A 17,418-nucleotide genomic window follows, 5' to 3' on the forward strand; every position below is an offset into this window, starting at 1 on the left:
CAGTTTACCTCCCGTGCATCCCATCTTCTGAACTTGGAAATAAAACATCTCTGAAATCTTACTTAGGGTGACTATCCCATACCCAGTGGAGGCGGGGCCCCACCAGGAGCTGCGTGGTTTTGCTGGTTGCATAGTTTGTCTGACCAAGCAGTGCAAAGCTATGATAGCTGCTTATAGTTTCCCACTGCTGCATATACACTAAGTCAAAATGTGTTTCAAGAGCAAGTGAGAGGGTAGGAAGAGACCTGCCCTCGTATCATTAAAAATGACTCGGAACAACACGGGCCCCTGTGCCGCTTCCCTGGCAATCACTGTCTTAGCTGTACTCAGCCTTGGCTGCCGTAACAACTTAAAAAGCAGTTACCCCCCCTTCCTCTGTACCTTATAGCTTTTCTACTTAGCCACTGATTGTGTCCTATCCCTTTTGGAAACCAGCATTCTAGATGTGGAAATACACTGACTGAAAATGTTTCTCTGCAGCCTCTAAAAAGAGAGTCAGTTTTCAAAATAGGACACTTTCAGTTTTGTTTTCTACCTTTATTACATTTTTGCATTCGAGATCCAAACAAACCATTCTCTTACACCACACAAAAGGCACCCATTCTTGTGATTTTAAAGTGCATTTCTCCTTTAACTTTGTGTACAAAAATAACATAGTTTTTAAAAACCTGTGGAACTGTCTCAACAAGGCACTTTTAGGCGTGAAAATGAAGGTGAGTGTCCAGTTCTACATTCACATACATAGGAGTCAGAGTGGACCACCTTACTGCATTCTTGGAGCCCTCACAGGTGCAGCTGACTCTAGGAACTGATAAACAAGACTGTGAAAAGCATTCACAGCCTTACAACCTGGGCTGTAACGCTTTACAACCATAACAAGGAAAAGCTGCCCATCAGCATAGCTGTCCCTCCCCGTCCAGACGTGTCCCACTTCAGGAAGTGAAGATACGCTCACAAACTGTCTTTGGATAACCCTGGGAGGTCTCATTGTATGGGTAACATCTTAGCCTCAACGTCAGCGATCGTTTCAGGAGAGACAAGGCCGTCAGGACCTCCCAGAGCAGACAGCCATATGCTTTCTCCCGCAAACCATGTCCAGTCAAGGGATTTGACAGGAGGAAACAGGAAAGACACCAAGGTTTTCACTCACTGTCCATTGAGAGGGAAGACCTAGCCAATGGCACTTCTGAAAAGTGAGCAAACACTTTTTTGGTTTATAAACATATATATATATACACACACAAGCCATCTAATGTCCCAGTGACTACAAGTAATGCTTGTTTTAAAAACAGCAAATTATATGCAAAGATCAAAACCACAAAACATTCTTTCAGCAGTTCAAAATTTACATCTTTAAAAAACATTGAGAGAGTAATGTTTTGCCACCGTTCAAATTAAATCGTAGAAAATAAACTCTACCTTGATTCTGTTTTAATTTCTAGAGAACTACATAACTCCATTATTTCTCATCACCTCCCCTGTGATGAGAATACTTAAAAGAAAAAAAGCAAAAAACCAACAAACGCACCCAAATGCTTCACATCTTCCAAGAAACATTGAAAGCTTATTGTTTAAAATCTGTCTTTACATAGCCTAGCTTATTTATTGCACCTTATTTGCAAATGCTCCCCAGGACATATGGGGGAATAAATGTGAAACAGAAATGGAGCTGCCTCCCCGTCCCTGGACAGCTGCACCAGTGGCGGAAGGCTGGTGTTTCTGGGGCACGTTGGGAAGGGGGCCACATGTCATCATAACCAAGTGGCTTCTGAGGGTCAAACCTACAGGTCCAACTAAGACACCTGTCACTTTCGGAAGTGCGTAGACCTATCTTCTGCTGGTGAGCTAGCAACCAAGGAGAGGGCCTATCGGAGCAGGTCCGGAGGCCACCTGTTGATATCCTGGCATAGAACCAGCCCAAAAGGAGACATACTGATTGGCGAAGAGGAGACAGTATTCTTCAGATGCCACGACCTCACCACGTGGCGATGCTGACAGGGAACTCCCTTAGTCAGAGAAGGGTCTTTGCCGGCGGGTGAGGACATGCCCAGTGGGGTGAGCGATCCAGGTGCACGGCTGTGGGGGGCTTGCAACCCATGCCCCCAGCAGAAAAGCTGGGGTGAGCTGGGAGGAAAGAAGGGGGTGGGGGGAGGGTTCCTGGCTGTTTTAAAAGAGATACTTATCACTGAATCACCATATTTCAATTTTGACACGGGAATGCCTTAAGAGCCCTATTACTGCAAACCATACAGCGATCACTTGAGGCATTTTTCTTACGAACAGAGAACGATCTCATTACCTTTAGTCTGGTAATAGGGAAATGACAATACACCTTGTGCCTTTCATGCAGGGGAGAAGGAGGAGGGGGGCTTCTTAAAGCAGAATAAATCCATGACCTGTATAAACTGAGTTTTGCTTCCACGTGGTGTAGATTCAAACTATTATACAATAGTTGTGATCACCAGACTCGTAACAGAGAGAGTTCTGTCTGTGCACTTGATGTAAGACATGCTTAGATCAAACCCAGTTCTGCCCAATGTCAGCATAAGATAAAATATGTGACTGTCCCATAAATTATATTATCATGTAATCCCCCCCCCCCCCAGGAGACACATAAAAAATAAAGCACTAGATTGCAGACTAGTCACAGCCAGTTTTAGGAACAAGAATTCCGTGGAAAACCACTTAAGAGCGTTTAAAAAGTCAAAACATTTTAGAGTTCAAAAAAGAAAAAAACCCAACCACAAAACTCTTAGGAGCCAAGATACTCCAGACCTGCCTGATGCAGATTTACAAAGTCACAGAAGCGGGAGGTCTCTTCCAGCTGATCTGGAGAAGGCAAGAGAAAGAAGACTGCTTGCGGAGTCCAGGAGCACTGTCCCCAAATCCAGGCAGTGGGGCATCCCTCTTCCTGCCTCCCTTAGGAAAACCTCACTCTAGTAAGGTCGGGCAAAAGAAAAATGAGGCAGCCGCTTAAGCTCCAAAAACAAAAACAAAACAGAAAAAGACCCTAACATTCTACAAATACACATGTAAAAATATTTTTAAAGACCCCCAAGTACCAACCAATCTTGCCCCAGAAAAATCACAGGGTTTGGGGTCCATCTGACAAGGAAAGTCCCAGGAGTCTCACAACAGGATGAACCAACAGACTTTTAATGCTTTCATCCACTGAGGTTAAGAACAATTAATCGCTGATACTTCAGAGTTGGCAAACAGTGAAAATAACATCTGAGAACTTGGTGAGGTGCTTGTCCCCTACCCCTTTACATACCCACACACCATAAATAAGAACAACCAAACCAAAGTTCGTGGGGGCTTGTAAAGTGTCGTTTACAAAGCGGAGTTGTAAATCACAGTCAAAATACAACCAAACATTTTCTGAAGGTGTTGAGGATATGTTGAATCTGCAAATCAAAACGTCCTGAACACGGCGTAAGAGATGACTCTCCAGGAAAAGAGATTCTAACATCCTTTTGTGAAGAAAGAGTCACAGGCAAACCAGCTGAGCAAGTTATAACACGTCTTGTAACTGAGCTGGTGGGTGACTCAGGGTAAGAGTGAGTGCTTGGAAAGCTCCCCCCAAAGCCAAGAGGAGAAGCTAAAAGTGACCCACTCCTGACTGTCCTGCCTGGCATCAGCCTGCCATCGGTGACGCTGACTTTCCACGGCTAGTGTGTCCTCCTCTGCGGGGACACCTGAGTGGGGTCAGAAAAAGGAGATGCCTGTCTCTGTCACAAGCTGATCTGTCTTTATTATCTTTTCCTGAACATCAGATGAGCTGTAGAAGAAAATCAAATGCACAAAAACGCACAACGTGTGAAGGCCGCACAGACACAGGGCAGCTGCAACAGGTGGGGAGGCCCTGGCCGGGCAGGGAAGACCCCAAGAAGAGGTGCCCAGGGGCTTTCCAGGGGACTGACTTCCCACACCCTAAGGGAGAGGGGCTCCTCATCACGGAGCCACGGTCCTCCGGCCTGGCCAGCGCCGCCTGCAGGCCTGGGTCCCGTCCGGACCCTTTCCAGTACCATCCTGCTCAGACCCTTGTTGCCACCACAGGGGTGCTGAACGGCCCAGCATGCCCACCTCCTCCAAGTGTCAGCCCAGTTCTGTGATCTAAACCTGGCTGGTTTGGCTGAGTGAAGAAAAAAGTGACTAGGATCCTTTCTTTTCAAACACTGTGCCCGATGGCAGTTCGGCTTTTCTCTGGGCTTCCATCTCCATCCTGGGGTGATGCAGCTCGGCGCGCCTGCACCCACTCAGCCCGGCTCCATCCCAGGCCGTCACTAATAGTAGGGCCCGAGCTTCTCGTATCCTAAATAACTAGGCCACTCCGGAAACAGACCGTAGGAACACCGAGGGCTTCCAAACTGGTCAAAGGCTATTCCAAAATCTGGTCCATGTGCTGGCTGGGCTGTTCCCTGCGTGGATTTCAACTCTGCCCGGATGATCCTATAGTTTTTGCCTTTGTTGCTGTCCCAGTACGTCTGTCCATTGCACTCATAGCACACGGCAAACTCCATCCTCTCATAAGACTGAATTTTCTCAGGCAAGCTGATGTCAAAGGAGAATGTGTCCTTGTCTGAACCCGCGTACGTGTCCTTCACGTACCAACAGGGAAAGTCCGTGAAGCTTTTCCAGGTGTCGAATGTCATTCTGACTTTCACCATCTTCTCGAAAGCGAGGTTCTGCACCTTCACGGTGCCTGTGATGGCTCTGTCCTTCAGGACGCAGTTCTCCAGGCAGACGTGGTCGGTCTGAAGCCGATTTCTGAAGTCCAGGTAGTCTGCAGATGGCTGCGAGAAATCCAGCACAAAGCTCTCGCTCTCCGCTGCTGTCAGACTCACAATGCTGTCCAGGAGCTCGGTAATGTTCAGCGGAATATCTAATGGGTCATCAAACTCGGAGAACACTTTGACCATTGTCAGGGCCAGCCCTTGGTTGTCTGCGAAGGACACCCGCTTCTTCACCTTCTTCTCCTGGACGGTCGGGGCCACTGTCCCACTGGCTTCATTCTTGCCACTCAGCTGAATACAAGGCCTCAGAGGTTTGCTTGACTTCGGGGAGATCTGGAAGGCGAACCGCTCTCTGCGCAAGGAGGGGGCCATGCAGCTGTACCTGCACTCGATGTCCACAGCCATCACGGGGCTAGAGCAGGCTAGAACCCTGGCCAAGGGGAAAGACAGAAACAGCCAGGAGGTCAGACAGACGTTCAGACTCATCCCTCTAACAGGGACCGGCAAACTACGTTTGCCTTCATCTCTGCCCATGTTGCTACAGCTCACTGTTAACTCAAGTGTGGTTCAGTGTGACCCTGGTTTCAGGGGAGACTAAGAGTGTAAAGTGGGGGGCAGGGGGAAGAGGCCTAAGATGAAATCAAACAAAGAAGTATGGAACCACTGGTTTTAAAACCAGTTCATGGGTTTCCCTGTCAGGACTTTTTTGGGGCCTTCAGTACATTGATGGGCCGTGGGGAATAATGAAAACAGTGTGTTGTTTGCAGAATTTCCTAAACTTACCCCAAACGAGGAAAGCCTTTTTTGTATCTGTGTGGAGTACCTTGTTGAATGCAGTTTGGTAAATACTGCTTTCATCCGATACAAAGAAATTAATTCACCCCACAGATATTGACTGATGTTTGCTATGTGCCAGGCATGGTGCCAGAGACTGGGATTCAGGAGTGAAGACAGACCCCAACCTGCTTTCATTCAATGTACAGTAGATTTTTATATTCTAGTATATCTTACTTTTAAAAAGTACCAACAATTTAGTGTTTTTAAACCTTTTATATCACTGAATAATTGGTTTTTTTCTACAGTGAAACTAGCCTCTGTAAGAATAAAAAAGCAGAGAGAATCATGCTAAAGATTAGGTTAAATCTGACTTCATAAAAACAATGTTTTTCTATAAGTGAAAAAAATAAGTTAAACCAAAAAACTAAAGAGTGGGAAAACATGTTCCAAAAAGCAAAGTGTTAATACTTTAATATATAAAGAGTTTTTACAAAACAATAACAAAGCAAATATTTCATCTAGAACAATGAGCAAGGAGCATGAATAGACAACTCATGAAAGAAACTGAAAAGTGGCTTATAAAATATGCAAAATGTCCAACCTTATAAGTAATTTAAGAAATTTAGATTAGAAAACAATGCCTGTTTTAACCTAGTGAATTAGGAAAGAATTATAAAATATAGAAATAATCTGTATTGGTCTAAATGGGCACAACCTTCCATCATTTTGGGTTCTAATATCACATACAGGAGTTAATCTTAAGGAAATAACTAAAAATGCATGGAGGTCAATGTTCAACGCAACATTATGGGGGAAAGGGGTAAGAAAATAAACTAAATGGTCAATAACAGGTATCCAATTAAATCAAGTAACCATACCCATGTGATACAATTTTATATCATCATTAAAACCATTATATTTGGAAAAAGATTTAAATGGCATAAAATGTATATGATTAATGTAAAAAATGGAGAAGATAAGTTGCACATAGAGACTAGACTGGTAGGGAAAAAATATTATGTATATGCACAGAAAAAAGACTAGCGAAATACTTAAAACTATCAGAATTTCCAGGTGATGGGATTTCAGGAAATTTCTATTTTCCTGCTTTGTACTCTCTTATATTTCTAAAATAATAGACCTTCTCTAATCAAGAAAACAAAATGAATCTAATAAAACACCTCAAATATCTTAAGATTTGCCAAAAACCCACCCAACACTATTGCCTCACTAAAGCCAAGCTATTTTTATGTTAATTACCATGGCAAATTGATATTCTGATTTGATGGTTCCAATGGCTAACTGAAGAAGTCAGTGATGAAATCAGGATTAAAATCTCTAGTCTGAGAATTACAGAACACAGGATCTGGACTGGTTGCCAAACATATCTCCCCTCATTATGGCAAAGGTGTCGGTGTGTGGTGGTGTGTTGGGGTACTGGCTCTCAGGCCTCCCCTGATCCCCCCATGGGGGGTGCTGTGGGGTGATCGGGGTAGTTCAGGAGAAGGATGGGCAAAATGTTGCTCACCTTCTGGCAAGAGCGGGGACCACTGGTCCAATAAATAATATCAGTCCAATAAATAATATCTCATTTTCAACTTGTGATTTCGATTAATCAAATACATAAAGAAAAATGAGAAAGGATGAAGACATATTGGGTTTGATCCCATTTGCGAAAAACAAAAAACAAACAAAAAAACAGCACTTCCCCAGGATGTAGAATCAAGTGGAGAAGTTTTTACTGTTTACTCTTTCTCCTCGAACAAAGTTAAATGAGTGAAAATTTTAGTAGCAAATTGGCTATTATCTTTCCTTATACCCATGCAATTGTTCTGGAAAGGAAAATTCTGACGGCACTAAGTAAGAGAGCTTAAAAAAAAAGTCAGTGGGTTCACTAAGGGGTTCAAGGTAAAAAAGTAAAATAAAACAAAACAAAACAAAACCCTATACTTACAAAGTACTTGAATTTTTCTTTTCCCCTGTTCATTGCAAAACTTTGTTAGAATGAATGGGAATCAGTTATACTTTTAATTCAGGTAGTTTTTACTTTTTTAATTAAATGTTAATTAAAAATAACCAAACAGCAGGCAAAGCCTTGCATCCCAACCCCTCCCACTCTGGCCACCCCTGACAACCTGGGTGTGAACTGAGGGAGGAGGGGTTCCTCCTCGGCCACAGCCACTTCCTCCTAGCCTGAGTCAGCACAAGGTCAGCTTCGAGCTCTCTACGTGTGTCCAACAAGCCTGCAAACCATCCTCAGGCGTGCTTTCCTGCACAACCGTAAAACCGCTCCTGAGATAATGATTGGGAAACCTCAAGATATTGTGGAACCAGAATCCTAAAACAAAGGGACCGGGGAAAGAACCTGCACACTTTGCAGTCGACTGCAATCACTCTCAAGTTCTAATCCTGCAGGTTAGAAAGGCTTAGTTGAAGGCCTCAGGAAAGTATCACTGTTTGGACCCAACGCTATAAACATGCCCCTGAGATCCCTTTTATCACCAAGCTTTAAGAACTGGGGGTGAGGAGGTGAGGCTGGAGTCGGAGCCAGAGCTGATTAAACAATTCCACTGGCACTTTCTAGAGCAGATTGGTTTTGCAACATTCTCCATGAGAAGCAAAAGGAAGGTGAACCACCTGGCGGCCCAGGCGTTCCTCCCAGGCACCTGCCCCAGGCACACTGCACAAGCACCCCTGCCCAGAATCCTTTCACTTTTTTTGGTGTCACCAGAGGGGAGGTCACTAACCCCACTGGCCTCAGTAGAGGGTGCAGTCTGATTCTTGGCTCCCTTGCCTATCCTCACAGGTGGATTCCAGCTTTTATTAACCAGATCGTTTTACAAAAACTGATACACCGGAGTGCTGGTTTGGTATAAGCCTTCCTGACTGACTGCTCAGAAATTCCCCAGTGGAGCGTGACAGGGATGACCAACACCCAGACGTACTCCTAGCAGTGGAGACATGCAAGGTAACAGTTTTCTAAGTTCCTGAAAGGAAGGCACCTGGACAGGTGTTTTATCCTCAAATGGCATGAAAATGATCAGTTCCAACACAGGATGCATCTTGGGCCACTCTGCCTTTTCCCTCGCCCAAGCCAGGGAATACGAGTCTCCAAGGTTGGTCAGGGAAAAAAAAACCAGAATGAGATGTGGACACACAGTTGAACCAGAAGAGCATGACATAGGACCTGGATACCAGTTCGTTGCAGGACAGGGTCATTAGACTGTGAGTAGCTGTTACTCAGACTGGTACAGATTCTCAAAACCTTTGCTTCCAAATAGATGCGTAGGAGATCAATTTTGTCCCATGAGAGACTGGACATGCCCAAGGGTAGATTTCAGTGTTTCTGGTCAAAAGAGAGCAAACCCTAACATTCCATGCAAATTACAGAGAACATGGATAGTTTTGCATAAATGCTTTCCCTGTTCCACTAGGAACAAACAACACACCCTGTCGGCCAGGGTTAGATATCATGGTGATTTTTCTCTAAAAACTATCAACTTGTACAGAAGAATTACCCCATGACCTTCACAGTGCAGGCAGCTGAGCTACTGGCTCTCTGGCTGTGACTTTTATAGGAAGGAAAGCCTTCTCCTTTGTATTGAGGCCAACACATTGCCTCCTCCATTCTCTTGTACTCTGATAAGAAAAGACAGAAATACTCAGACGCGCCAAGAACCCAGACACTGAAACTATATCAGATAAGCGTTCACAACCAGGTTACCAGGTATAATTTTTTTAAAGATGTGGCCACTTATCCCCTTGGCATTTCTTTATTCCCTCCCAAAAGGTTTGGCTGCCACAGTATGAGTGAAGTTGGCATCTTTCCCTTTAGATTCAGACTGTGGGGCCCTTATGCACAGCCCCAGAAGCCACCTGGACCCCTCTATTCTGTTACCATCATGCAAAGCATCTTTGAGGTAAATATCTGTGGATGAGGCTGCATATTAGAGGAAAGAGATAAGTTACAATGGCAGTATCTGCCATCTAAAAATGTCCAGTGTGACACACAGTGCACTGGCCTAGGAATGCCTGCACCTAGCTGTGCCACTTGGGGCAAGTTACTCAACCTCTCTGGGCTTGAGCTTTCTCCTCTGAGATCCCTTTGAGTTTGGACATTCCTGGTAGCTAGTACTGCCTGATGATTCTTCTCTTCTCACTAACTTTTCCCTAAATACCTCACCTTTACTTTTGTGGTAAGTTCTCCAGCTGTTTTCACTTTAGTCTTGGCTCCTGGACAACCCTGCCAAATGAACCATTTCCTCTTCTCTGCACCCAGCCCCCTTAGCCCTAACGCTTTCTTCTCCTGGACCCTGGGTCTCCCAGGGAGGCCTGGCCACACAGACCACAGGCTCCAACATCTAGAAACATTCCAAGTCCTCACGTCTGTCCTCAGCTTTCTCCCCTTCTGCAAGAAACAATACCAGGACAAAGCCCAAATCTTCTAGTATGTTCTGGGCCCTCTACCCCCTCTTTTGCCCTGAGTCCGTTCCACACCCCCTTCTCTGGATTCAAAAGGGTGGCACGAACAGGACACAGGGGCAGGCCTGAACGTCCTGGCTTCGAAGATCGCACAGGTCACTGCCTCCTGGGTCCAGCCAGGCCCATGCTACACCCCGCCCCCAGCCCCTCCCCGAGGCCCTTCGCCTGTCCGGAACCCACCTGTTGGGCTGCGGGGAAGCCCCCTCTCCAGCTGGCTCGCTGCATCGGAGAGCCCGGAGGGAGGTGGCAGGGGAGGCTGCCGCCACCAGACTACGTGAGCCTCGGTGTGTCCGGGAGGCAGGGCTTGGGCTGGGTTGTGACCGACAGAGGGAGGAAGACGGGTAGGAGGAGCCCTACTTATCACTCCACCCCAGGCGGAGACGCCACGCGAGCGTCCCCGCGCGGCCACCTCGCCCTCGCCGGCCCAGGACAACCAGTCTGGGGACCGGGACCGGAGGTGGTTCGGCTCCGGGAGGCCCCGACAGCCGCAGCGCCCCGCGTCCCGTCGCCCTCAGAGGCCTGAGAGATCACCTGGTGTGTTTCCCTGTGTTGTACCGGGCAATCGAGGCCGGAGGAGAGACGAAGCGATTTTCCCTTGTGCTCACACACCATCGTCAACTCCGGGGACACCCTCTAGAAGTGTCGGGTGCCAGACGGAAAAGCCTCGTGTCAGGTTCGAACTGGGCACAATAGGGGGTAAGAGTATCTGAAGCCCCCTGCCCCCGGGCCACCAGTCGCGGCCGGGACCCCCACCTCGGTGCATCACGTGGGTCAGGCCAGGCTCCATCCCACCTCTGGTCCCTCTGGATTGTCCTCTCCACGTGGAAGCAACAGAGTGTAACTGCAGGTTGGACGGAGAACGTGTAGATGGCAGGAACCAGAGAGGTCCCGGCTGCGCGCCCACGCCGCCGTTTCTGCGGCCGGGAACCCGGCCTCGCGGGCTTGGGGGGGACGTACCTGGTACAGCTTATAAGCCCCGAGGTGCGGCGGCGCCAGCCCGCGGCAGCATCCGCGCCGGGGTGGCAGGGGCAGCGGCGGCGACGGCAGAAGCGGGGGCCGGGACTCAGGTCGGCGCCCTCCGCGGGCAGCCGCATGCGTCCGTGCGCGAGAGCAGCCCGCCCCACTCCTCCCTGCGGCCCCGCACCCCGAACTCGGATTCCCCGCCGCCGCGCGGCTCCCTTTAACTTTCAGGCCACCTCTCCCCACTCGGGATGCCATCCCAGACCCCCTTTCACGTGAACGCCCCCCACAACCAATGGGCGCTCCCGGACGCGCGTCGTCAACCAATGGGCGTGGAGCCGCGGTCCCCCGGAGCACCGCCGCGCCACGTGATCGGCCGCGCGCCCGGAGTGATAGGGCCGGCGCCCAGGGGCAGGAAAGGGGGCGGTGGGTCACAGTTTCATCAGAAGCCCGGGGACGGGCGCCAGGGGGCAGAGGCACTTTCCTGCAGCCTAGCATCCCGTTACAGCAAGAGGGCTGGTGGCCGGCGGCTGGCAGAGTTCCCTCTCCCGAGGCAAAGTCCTAGCCGGGCAAAGTCACCCTGCACGCGCGGACAAGGTTGCAGTTGCATTCACCCGTCCCGCCGGCCCCGCCTTTGTCTTACACTTCAGCCACGGGGTGCACAGATGACCGTTCCTTCCCCCTGCGCATGCCGAGTCCAGAGCCCCGAGAGAATGCCAGCTGCGTTTCCCTCCGTTTTCGATGGCGCCTTTTTGAGATCAGTATCCCCAGCTCCAGCGATAGTGTCGAAAATAAGTGTCCATCACCGTCCAGGTGTTACTGTGAAAGGAATACAGTAAAATCCTTTTTATAAAGTTGTTATCGCGGTAAAGGACCAATACCCATCTCACAGAATACTGCATATATATAGTTGGGGGTTTCTCAAGTAGGTATATTTTCGAGGAAACTACCTGACTTGAATCTGTATGGACAGATTCAGCCTGTACCTACAGGGCCTCCGTGATCTCCGTGCTACAGCTTGAGATCTGTAGAGAATGAGAAGCTTAGAAGAGCACTTAGAAGCCCCTCCTCCCATAAGAGATCAATTTAAATATGTATGTATATAGTCATATATATCATCTCCTTGGTGATCACCTCTGAGCTAGCCACTTTAGCGATGAGGATCCAAGTTTTCCAGTTTTAATGAATTTTGGAAATTAATATAGGATTGTCAGCTTTCTAAAGTGCCAAGTAAAGACATTAAAAGAAACAAATCCTACCATCTTCTGTTACCATCTTTTATTTTTTAAAAGAAGTACACTTTAAAAGCAATAACAACAAAATGCAGGAAGGGTGTAATCTTGGAGTAGAGGCTAGTCCTTTACATTGCATATATTTAGTTTTGTGAAAATTCATTACGTTGACTATGGCATATGGGGGTTTCTGCTGTAAGAGATTTAAGAGCAGGTTCTAATTTTACTAGGAATGTAAGACAAAAACACTAGTCCGTTACAATAATCCAGTCGAAGCCTTCAGCTCTATAGCGAGCTTCTGCAGACTCAGTCTTCCTGTCTGAAGGGTGATCGTTAGTCCCTTTCCTTCTCTTTCAATGGACAAATCTGATAAAGGACCACCTGTGAAATTAGCTCTTGGTAGGCAGTTGGCAAACAAAGTTTCAATATTCCCTTTGCCAACTCTAAACCCCCTTTTATTAACTGATGAGTAGGTTGAAAATTTATGAAGCCAAGTGCTGGCTACGTTTCTCAAGTGGAGGGAGCGTGCTAGAGGAGTGAGCAGAGATAAAGAGCCAACAGGTATTGCAAAATGTACTCAGGCAAAGGGTGATCTGAACCAAACTGGGAAGGAGTTGGGACAAGTAAGTACAACTTTATAGCATTAGGGTTTGGAAGCATCTTCCTTATATAGATCTAGGAAATCATGGGTAATAATTTCCCCCATGGTTTAGGTGACTATTTCAGACCAGGAGAATGGGGCTAAACTTAGTTGTGGCACACCACAGTCTTGGTAGGTAGGAGTGTGGCATCTATGAGTTTGAAAAGAGCACAGTCTTTGCAATCAGAAAAGAGCTGGGATGCAAGCTCTGGAGAACTGTTCCGGTAGAATTCATAGCAGTCCTGAGCCCCAGAACCTGAGAGCTGGACCCACCCTTAGATACAATCTTGCTTCACCCTTTTATTTTATAGCAGTAAAGAGGGAAACTGAAAATGGAAAATTTAAACCCTTTAGTCAATGCATACCATGTTCCTTTTCTAATATCTGGCATTGAATTGTAGCCTTAATTTTATTTAATAAGCCAATCCTCCTCCCCCAAATAAACCAAGAAGCCCAGCAGTGGCTAAGCATACCTAGTGATCATTTTGCCATAAACTGTTCTTTTTCATGGCTGTTAGTGGTAGCACTGTCTTCTTCTCGCACTTGGGCTCATCTGTGACTCTTTCAGTTCTCTTTTACACTTTAGTTCATTCATCCAACAGCATATTATTAACTACCATAAACCTGGGTGCTGGAAACGGAAAAATGAGTGAAATATAATCTTACTCTCGAGAAGCTCTTAAGCTAACAAATAATGATGTGGGATGAACTTGTGAAAGGCAAATATCTCTGTTTGGGGAGCTAGAAGAAGACTGCGCATGTGTGGCAGTGCGGGCAGGGGGCGCAGGGAAGGTCGGAGAAGGCTGACCTTTGAGAAGTGACCATTGAGCAGGATCCTGAAGGAGGAGTTAGAGTTCAGGGGTAATGGGAAAGAGCATGGCAGGAATTGGCAGTGGCACAGTTCTATATGGCCTCCAAAGAATTTCCACTCCACTGATTAAAAATTAGATCCTCTTTCTGGCTTAAATATTGGACAGTGTTTCCTTTTGCATGTGTTAACATCAGCTTTTTTGCTCGTCCAGAAAGTTTTAGAAAATATTGTTAGTGTCTTATCTCCTTCTCAACTTAACACATTTCAAAAACAGCTCAAATCACACAAGATTTTGGAAGAGAAATCTTTTTCTTTCTTTTTTTCTTCTTCTTAGAGTTCTAACATTGCTTCTCTGTGGATAAAAGTGATTGCAAAATGAAGCTAAATAAAAATAACCTGCATCAAGTCAGAACTAAAGAAGAGAACATTCTTTTGCTAGATCAGAATAGAAAGTGGGAAAGAGTGTTTCCAAACTGCCTAAGTCCATTTATATTTAGACGAGTGGAGTTGTTTGCACCTGTCAAAGCTGCGGACATGCTCTGGGTGCATCATGTTACCTGGGGCCCTCTGCCCCTCTGTCAGACTTGACTGAGAGGAACTTGCTAGGTCATGTTTTATGGGACAGGCAGATGAATACTAGCAAAGGGATTCTGTAAGCCTCTATCTATGGAGAATGTGTTCTGCTTAGCACAGGAGAAGATCTTGAGTAATTTACATTTCAAAGCTTGGAGTCAGTCAGTAATTTACATGGTCAAGGGCTTCTGAATTTCTGTATGATGCTAATGTAGGGACCACTCCTTTAAAAGTTACACATACAGAGCAGCTTTTATTCCCCAGCTTTGTATCTTGTGCAGTGCTTTGTATGATCCAGATGTATCTTTAATTTGTATCATGTATTATTCTTATGATTATAAAACTAATACAAGATTACTGTAAATATTTCAGAAAATACAGAAAAATATAGAGATGAAAACAGAATCAGTACCACCCAGCCATAACTACCAATGTAACTCACTGTCTTTTCTTTCAGTATTAATTCTGTGCATAAAACAGGCTCATAGTATTGACACATATAAAATTTAATATCTTAATTTTTTACTCATGACTGCTCCTCATTTTGAGTGTATCAGTATTATTGTAATTTTTCTGACATGCTTTTTAGTAACTGTGTAATAGTCCTTCATATAAAGAGATCATAATTTATTTTCTTATTGGGGGATACTTAGATATTTTCCCAAATGTTCTCTATTGTAAATACACCTTGATAAGAATCTTCCTATTTACATCTTTGTCTACATCCGTGCTTATTTCTTGTAAGTCTATTTCCTAGGGAACAGACGTTCTTCAGACTCTTAATTTGTATTGCCAAATCATTTTTAGGAAGATCAGTACTGATTTTTTATTCTCACTACCGGGGAAGTTTGAGTTAAGTAATCCTAATCAGGTCTTGGTTTGTGGACTTTGGGCAAATTACGAAAAAAGCCATATGAAAGTTTTCACTAATGAATCATATACTCTGTGCCGGGGTGAAAATAGCTACACACTCGTATTTTGCTTTAACTTTGAGTCTCAAAATACACAGCCAATTTGTGTTATGAATGGGGACTTCATAACCCATATTATTGACTTAAATGCTATTAAGTGGTGGCTGGTCAGAGAGAAAGGGAGAGGCTGAGGACCAGGGGCTACCACTTTGCCGCAGACTTACAAGGAATTAGGCAGAACCCAGTGTGTATTTATATTCTTTGCTCATTCATCCCCCAATCGTGCCTGGTGTGATCATGAATTATATTTGAATGTGTAACTATATACATGTGATGCAACGCGTAGCATCCAGGATATCATGACAAGTGGTAGGCTTTTTTGTGAGCAGAATGACATGTCAAGCTGCTTTGAGGGTTGTGACAGGCCACTTGGCCCTCGCGTGCCTTGGACCTTCGGGCTGGGCTGTTCTGCTGCATGCCTCTGGAGTCAAATACCTCGGATACTGCAAGCACTTTGGGCTTTTGTGTAAGCAATTGTACTTCAGCAGGCTCCATCCTGATATTTACAAAACTGCCTGGATCGTCCTCTTAGAAACAGGCAATGATGTAATTTGTATTAAGAAAATAATGACTCATTAGAGGGATGAGGAAAAAAGACTATTTAGGTACAATAATCTCTAAATGTACACACTATGCTTTCCCACAACTTTACATTTCTAACACCCCTCTTTTTCTTTGAAATTTAGAGTCAGAAGCTGAATTGACTTCATGATTTTCCTTCTGATCATTTGATATCCTCTAGAGAATTATAACTTAAAGACCACATTCTTCCTTCTCAAAACTCATGGTAATGATTTCTCCACACAGAGCCACAGGCTGTCAGGGCAGTTAAAGCTAGGGAGTCACCACACGTTGAGCATCTTCTGTCTCTGCGCCTTGCCTTGCTTGCGTTCCCAATGAGGCACAAATCACAGAGAGCAGTGGGAGATCCATCGTCTAAGGTTGTTTCACCTATTGCATAATAAATGCAGAGGACAATAGTGCATTTGTTATAAAGGCTACTCAAGCTTGTTATAAAATTACACTTCACCAAAAACAACAACCTGGTAACTATTTGTATGAGTCTTACTTGGCAGGCAGCCAGGACCATAAAATACACAAAGCCACACTTTGACATCTAAGCCTTGGAAATGGATATGACCATATTTTAAACCTTACCAAAGATATTTGGCATCATTCCTATTTTCTTCTTTTAATTCTCTGGTCATCTTCAAGTGCAGAGCCCCCTTATAAGTAGGGTCTGTTGTCTCCTATTTTTCTTATTGACCCAAAAGGTGTAGTAAGTTAAGCTTTCTTCCCTGATTTTGACCCTGGTTCTTTTTCCTTCCTTCTTTCTTTCTTTTTGGTATTACTTTTTAGTTTGTAAAAATCTAGAAATTTCTCTCTCCTAAGATTAGTCAAGAAGCATTCCCTTTCTTATAAATCAGCACTATCCGTCAACTTTCAGGAACAATCCAAAGTCATCAGTGATGAGAAGAAGGAATATATTACAAAATATACGGGAAGGTTTCTGGTTTAACTTCCTGCAAAGATTCCTAGGAAGACACATAAAAATATAAATACTCATATAACCCTCATGCCCTAGACACAGTGAAATGTAGCAGTTGAGAGTTCAGGCATCTGGTGGTCCTGGATTTGAATACTGCACATGATATTTTTAGCATCTTTATTCATAGTTGCCAAAACTTGGAAGCAACCAACATGTCCTTCAGTAGGTGAGCAGATAAATAAACTCCGGTACATCCAGGTCATGGAATATTATTCAGCACTTAAAAGAAATGAGCTATCAAGCCATGAAAAGACACGGTGGAAACAAACGCTTTTAGGGCAGTACAAATACCCCGTGTGATATTGTAATGATGGTGATATGTCATGTCACATTTGTCTAAACCCACAGAATGTACAACACTAAGAGTGAACCCAAGGTAAACACCATATTTGTTCTGGTTGATTGTAATGTGCCAATGTAGGCTCATCCTTGGTAAAAAAAAAAAAAGGTGAGTGATGTTGATTATGGGGGAGGCTGTGCATGTGTGCCGGCAGGGGCATATGGGAGATCTCTGTACTTTACTCTCAATTGTGTTGTAACCCTAAAACTTCTTGAAAAAAACAAGGTTTTAAAAAAGTTATTAAGATGAGATATGAAAGAGATGCGGTAAGAATGGATGGCAGAAATGCAATCAAAGAATTAAACTCCATTATGGAAGTGGAAATTAGCAAAATTGACAGTGTAGAA

General features: G+C 45.2%; 1 protein-coding gene across 3 annotated transcripts; it reads right to left on the reverse strand.

Annotated features, from left to right (window-relative positions):
* Nucleotides 1-3,139: 3,139 nt before the first annotated feature.
* Nucleotides 3,140-11,139, reverse strand: PPP1R3B (protein phosphatase 1 regulatory subunit 3B). 3 transcript variants are annotated; one of them, XM_057697684.1, is made up of 3 exons: nucleotides 10,176-10,279; nucleotides 9,040-9,152; nucleotides 3,140-5,166 (listed from the first exon to the last, which is right to left on the reverse strand). In XM_057697684.1, the coding sequence occupies exon 3, from the start codon at nucleotides 5,139-5,141 to the stop codon at nucleotides 4,287-4,289; it is 855 nt and encodes a 284-aa protein (XP_057553667.1). In that variant the 5' UTR covers nucleotides 5,142-5,166; nucleotides 9,040-9,152; nucleotides 10,176-10,279; the 3' UTR covers nucleotides 3,140-4,286. The 3 variants fall into 3 exon arrangements, with proteins under 3 accessions (XP_057553667.1, XP_057553665.1, XP_057553666.1); XM_057697682.1 differs by lacking the exons at nucleotides 9,040-9,152; nucleotides 10,176-10,279 and adding an exon at nucleotides 10,953-11,139; XM_057697683.1 differs by lacking the exon at nucleotides 9,040-9,152 and having other exon boundaries at nucleotides 10,176-10,303.
* Nucleotides 11,140-17,418: the final 6,279 nt, after the last annotated feature.

This window comes from Hippopotamus amphibius, chromosome 10, assembly GCF_030028045.1.
Source record: "Hippopotamus amphibius kiboko isolate mHipAmp2 chromosome 10, mHipAmp2.hap2, whole genome shotgun sequence".
Lineage (NCBI taxonomy): Eukaryota > Metazoa > Chordata > Mammalia > Artiodactyla > Hippopotamidae > Hippopotamus > Hippopotamus amphibius.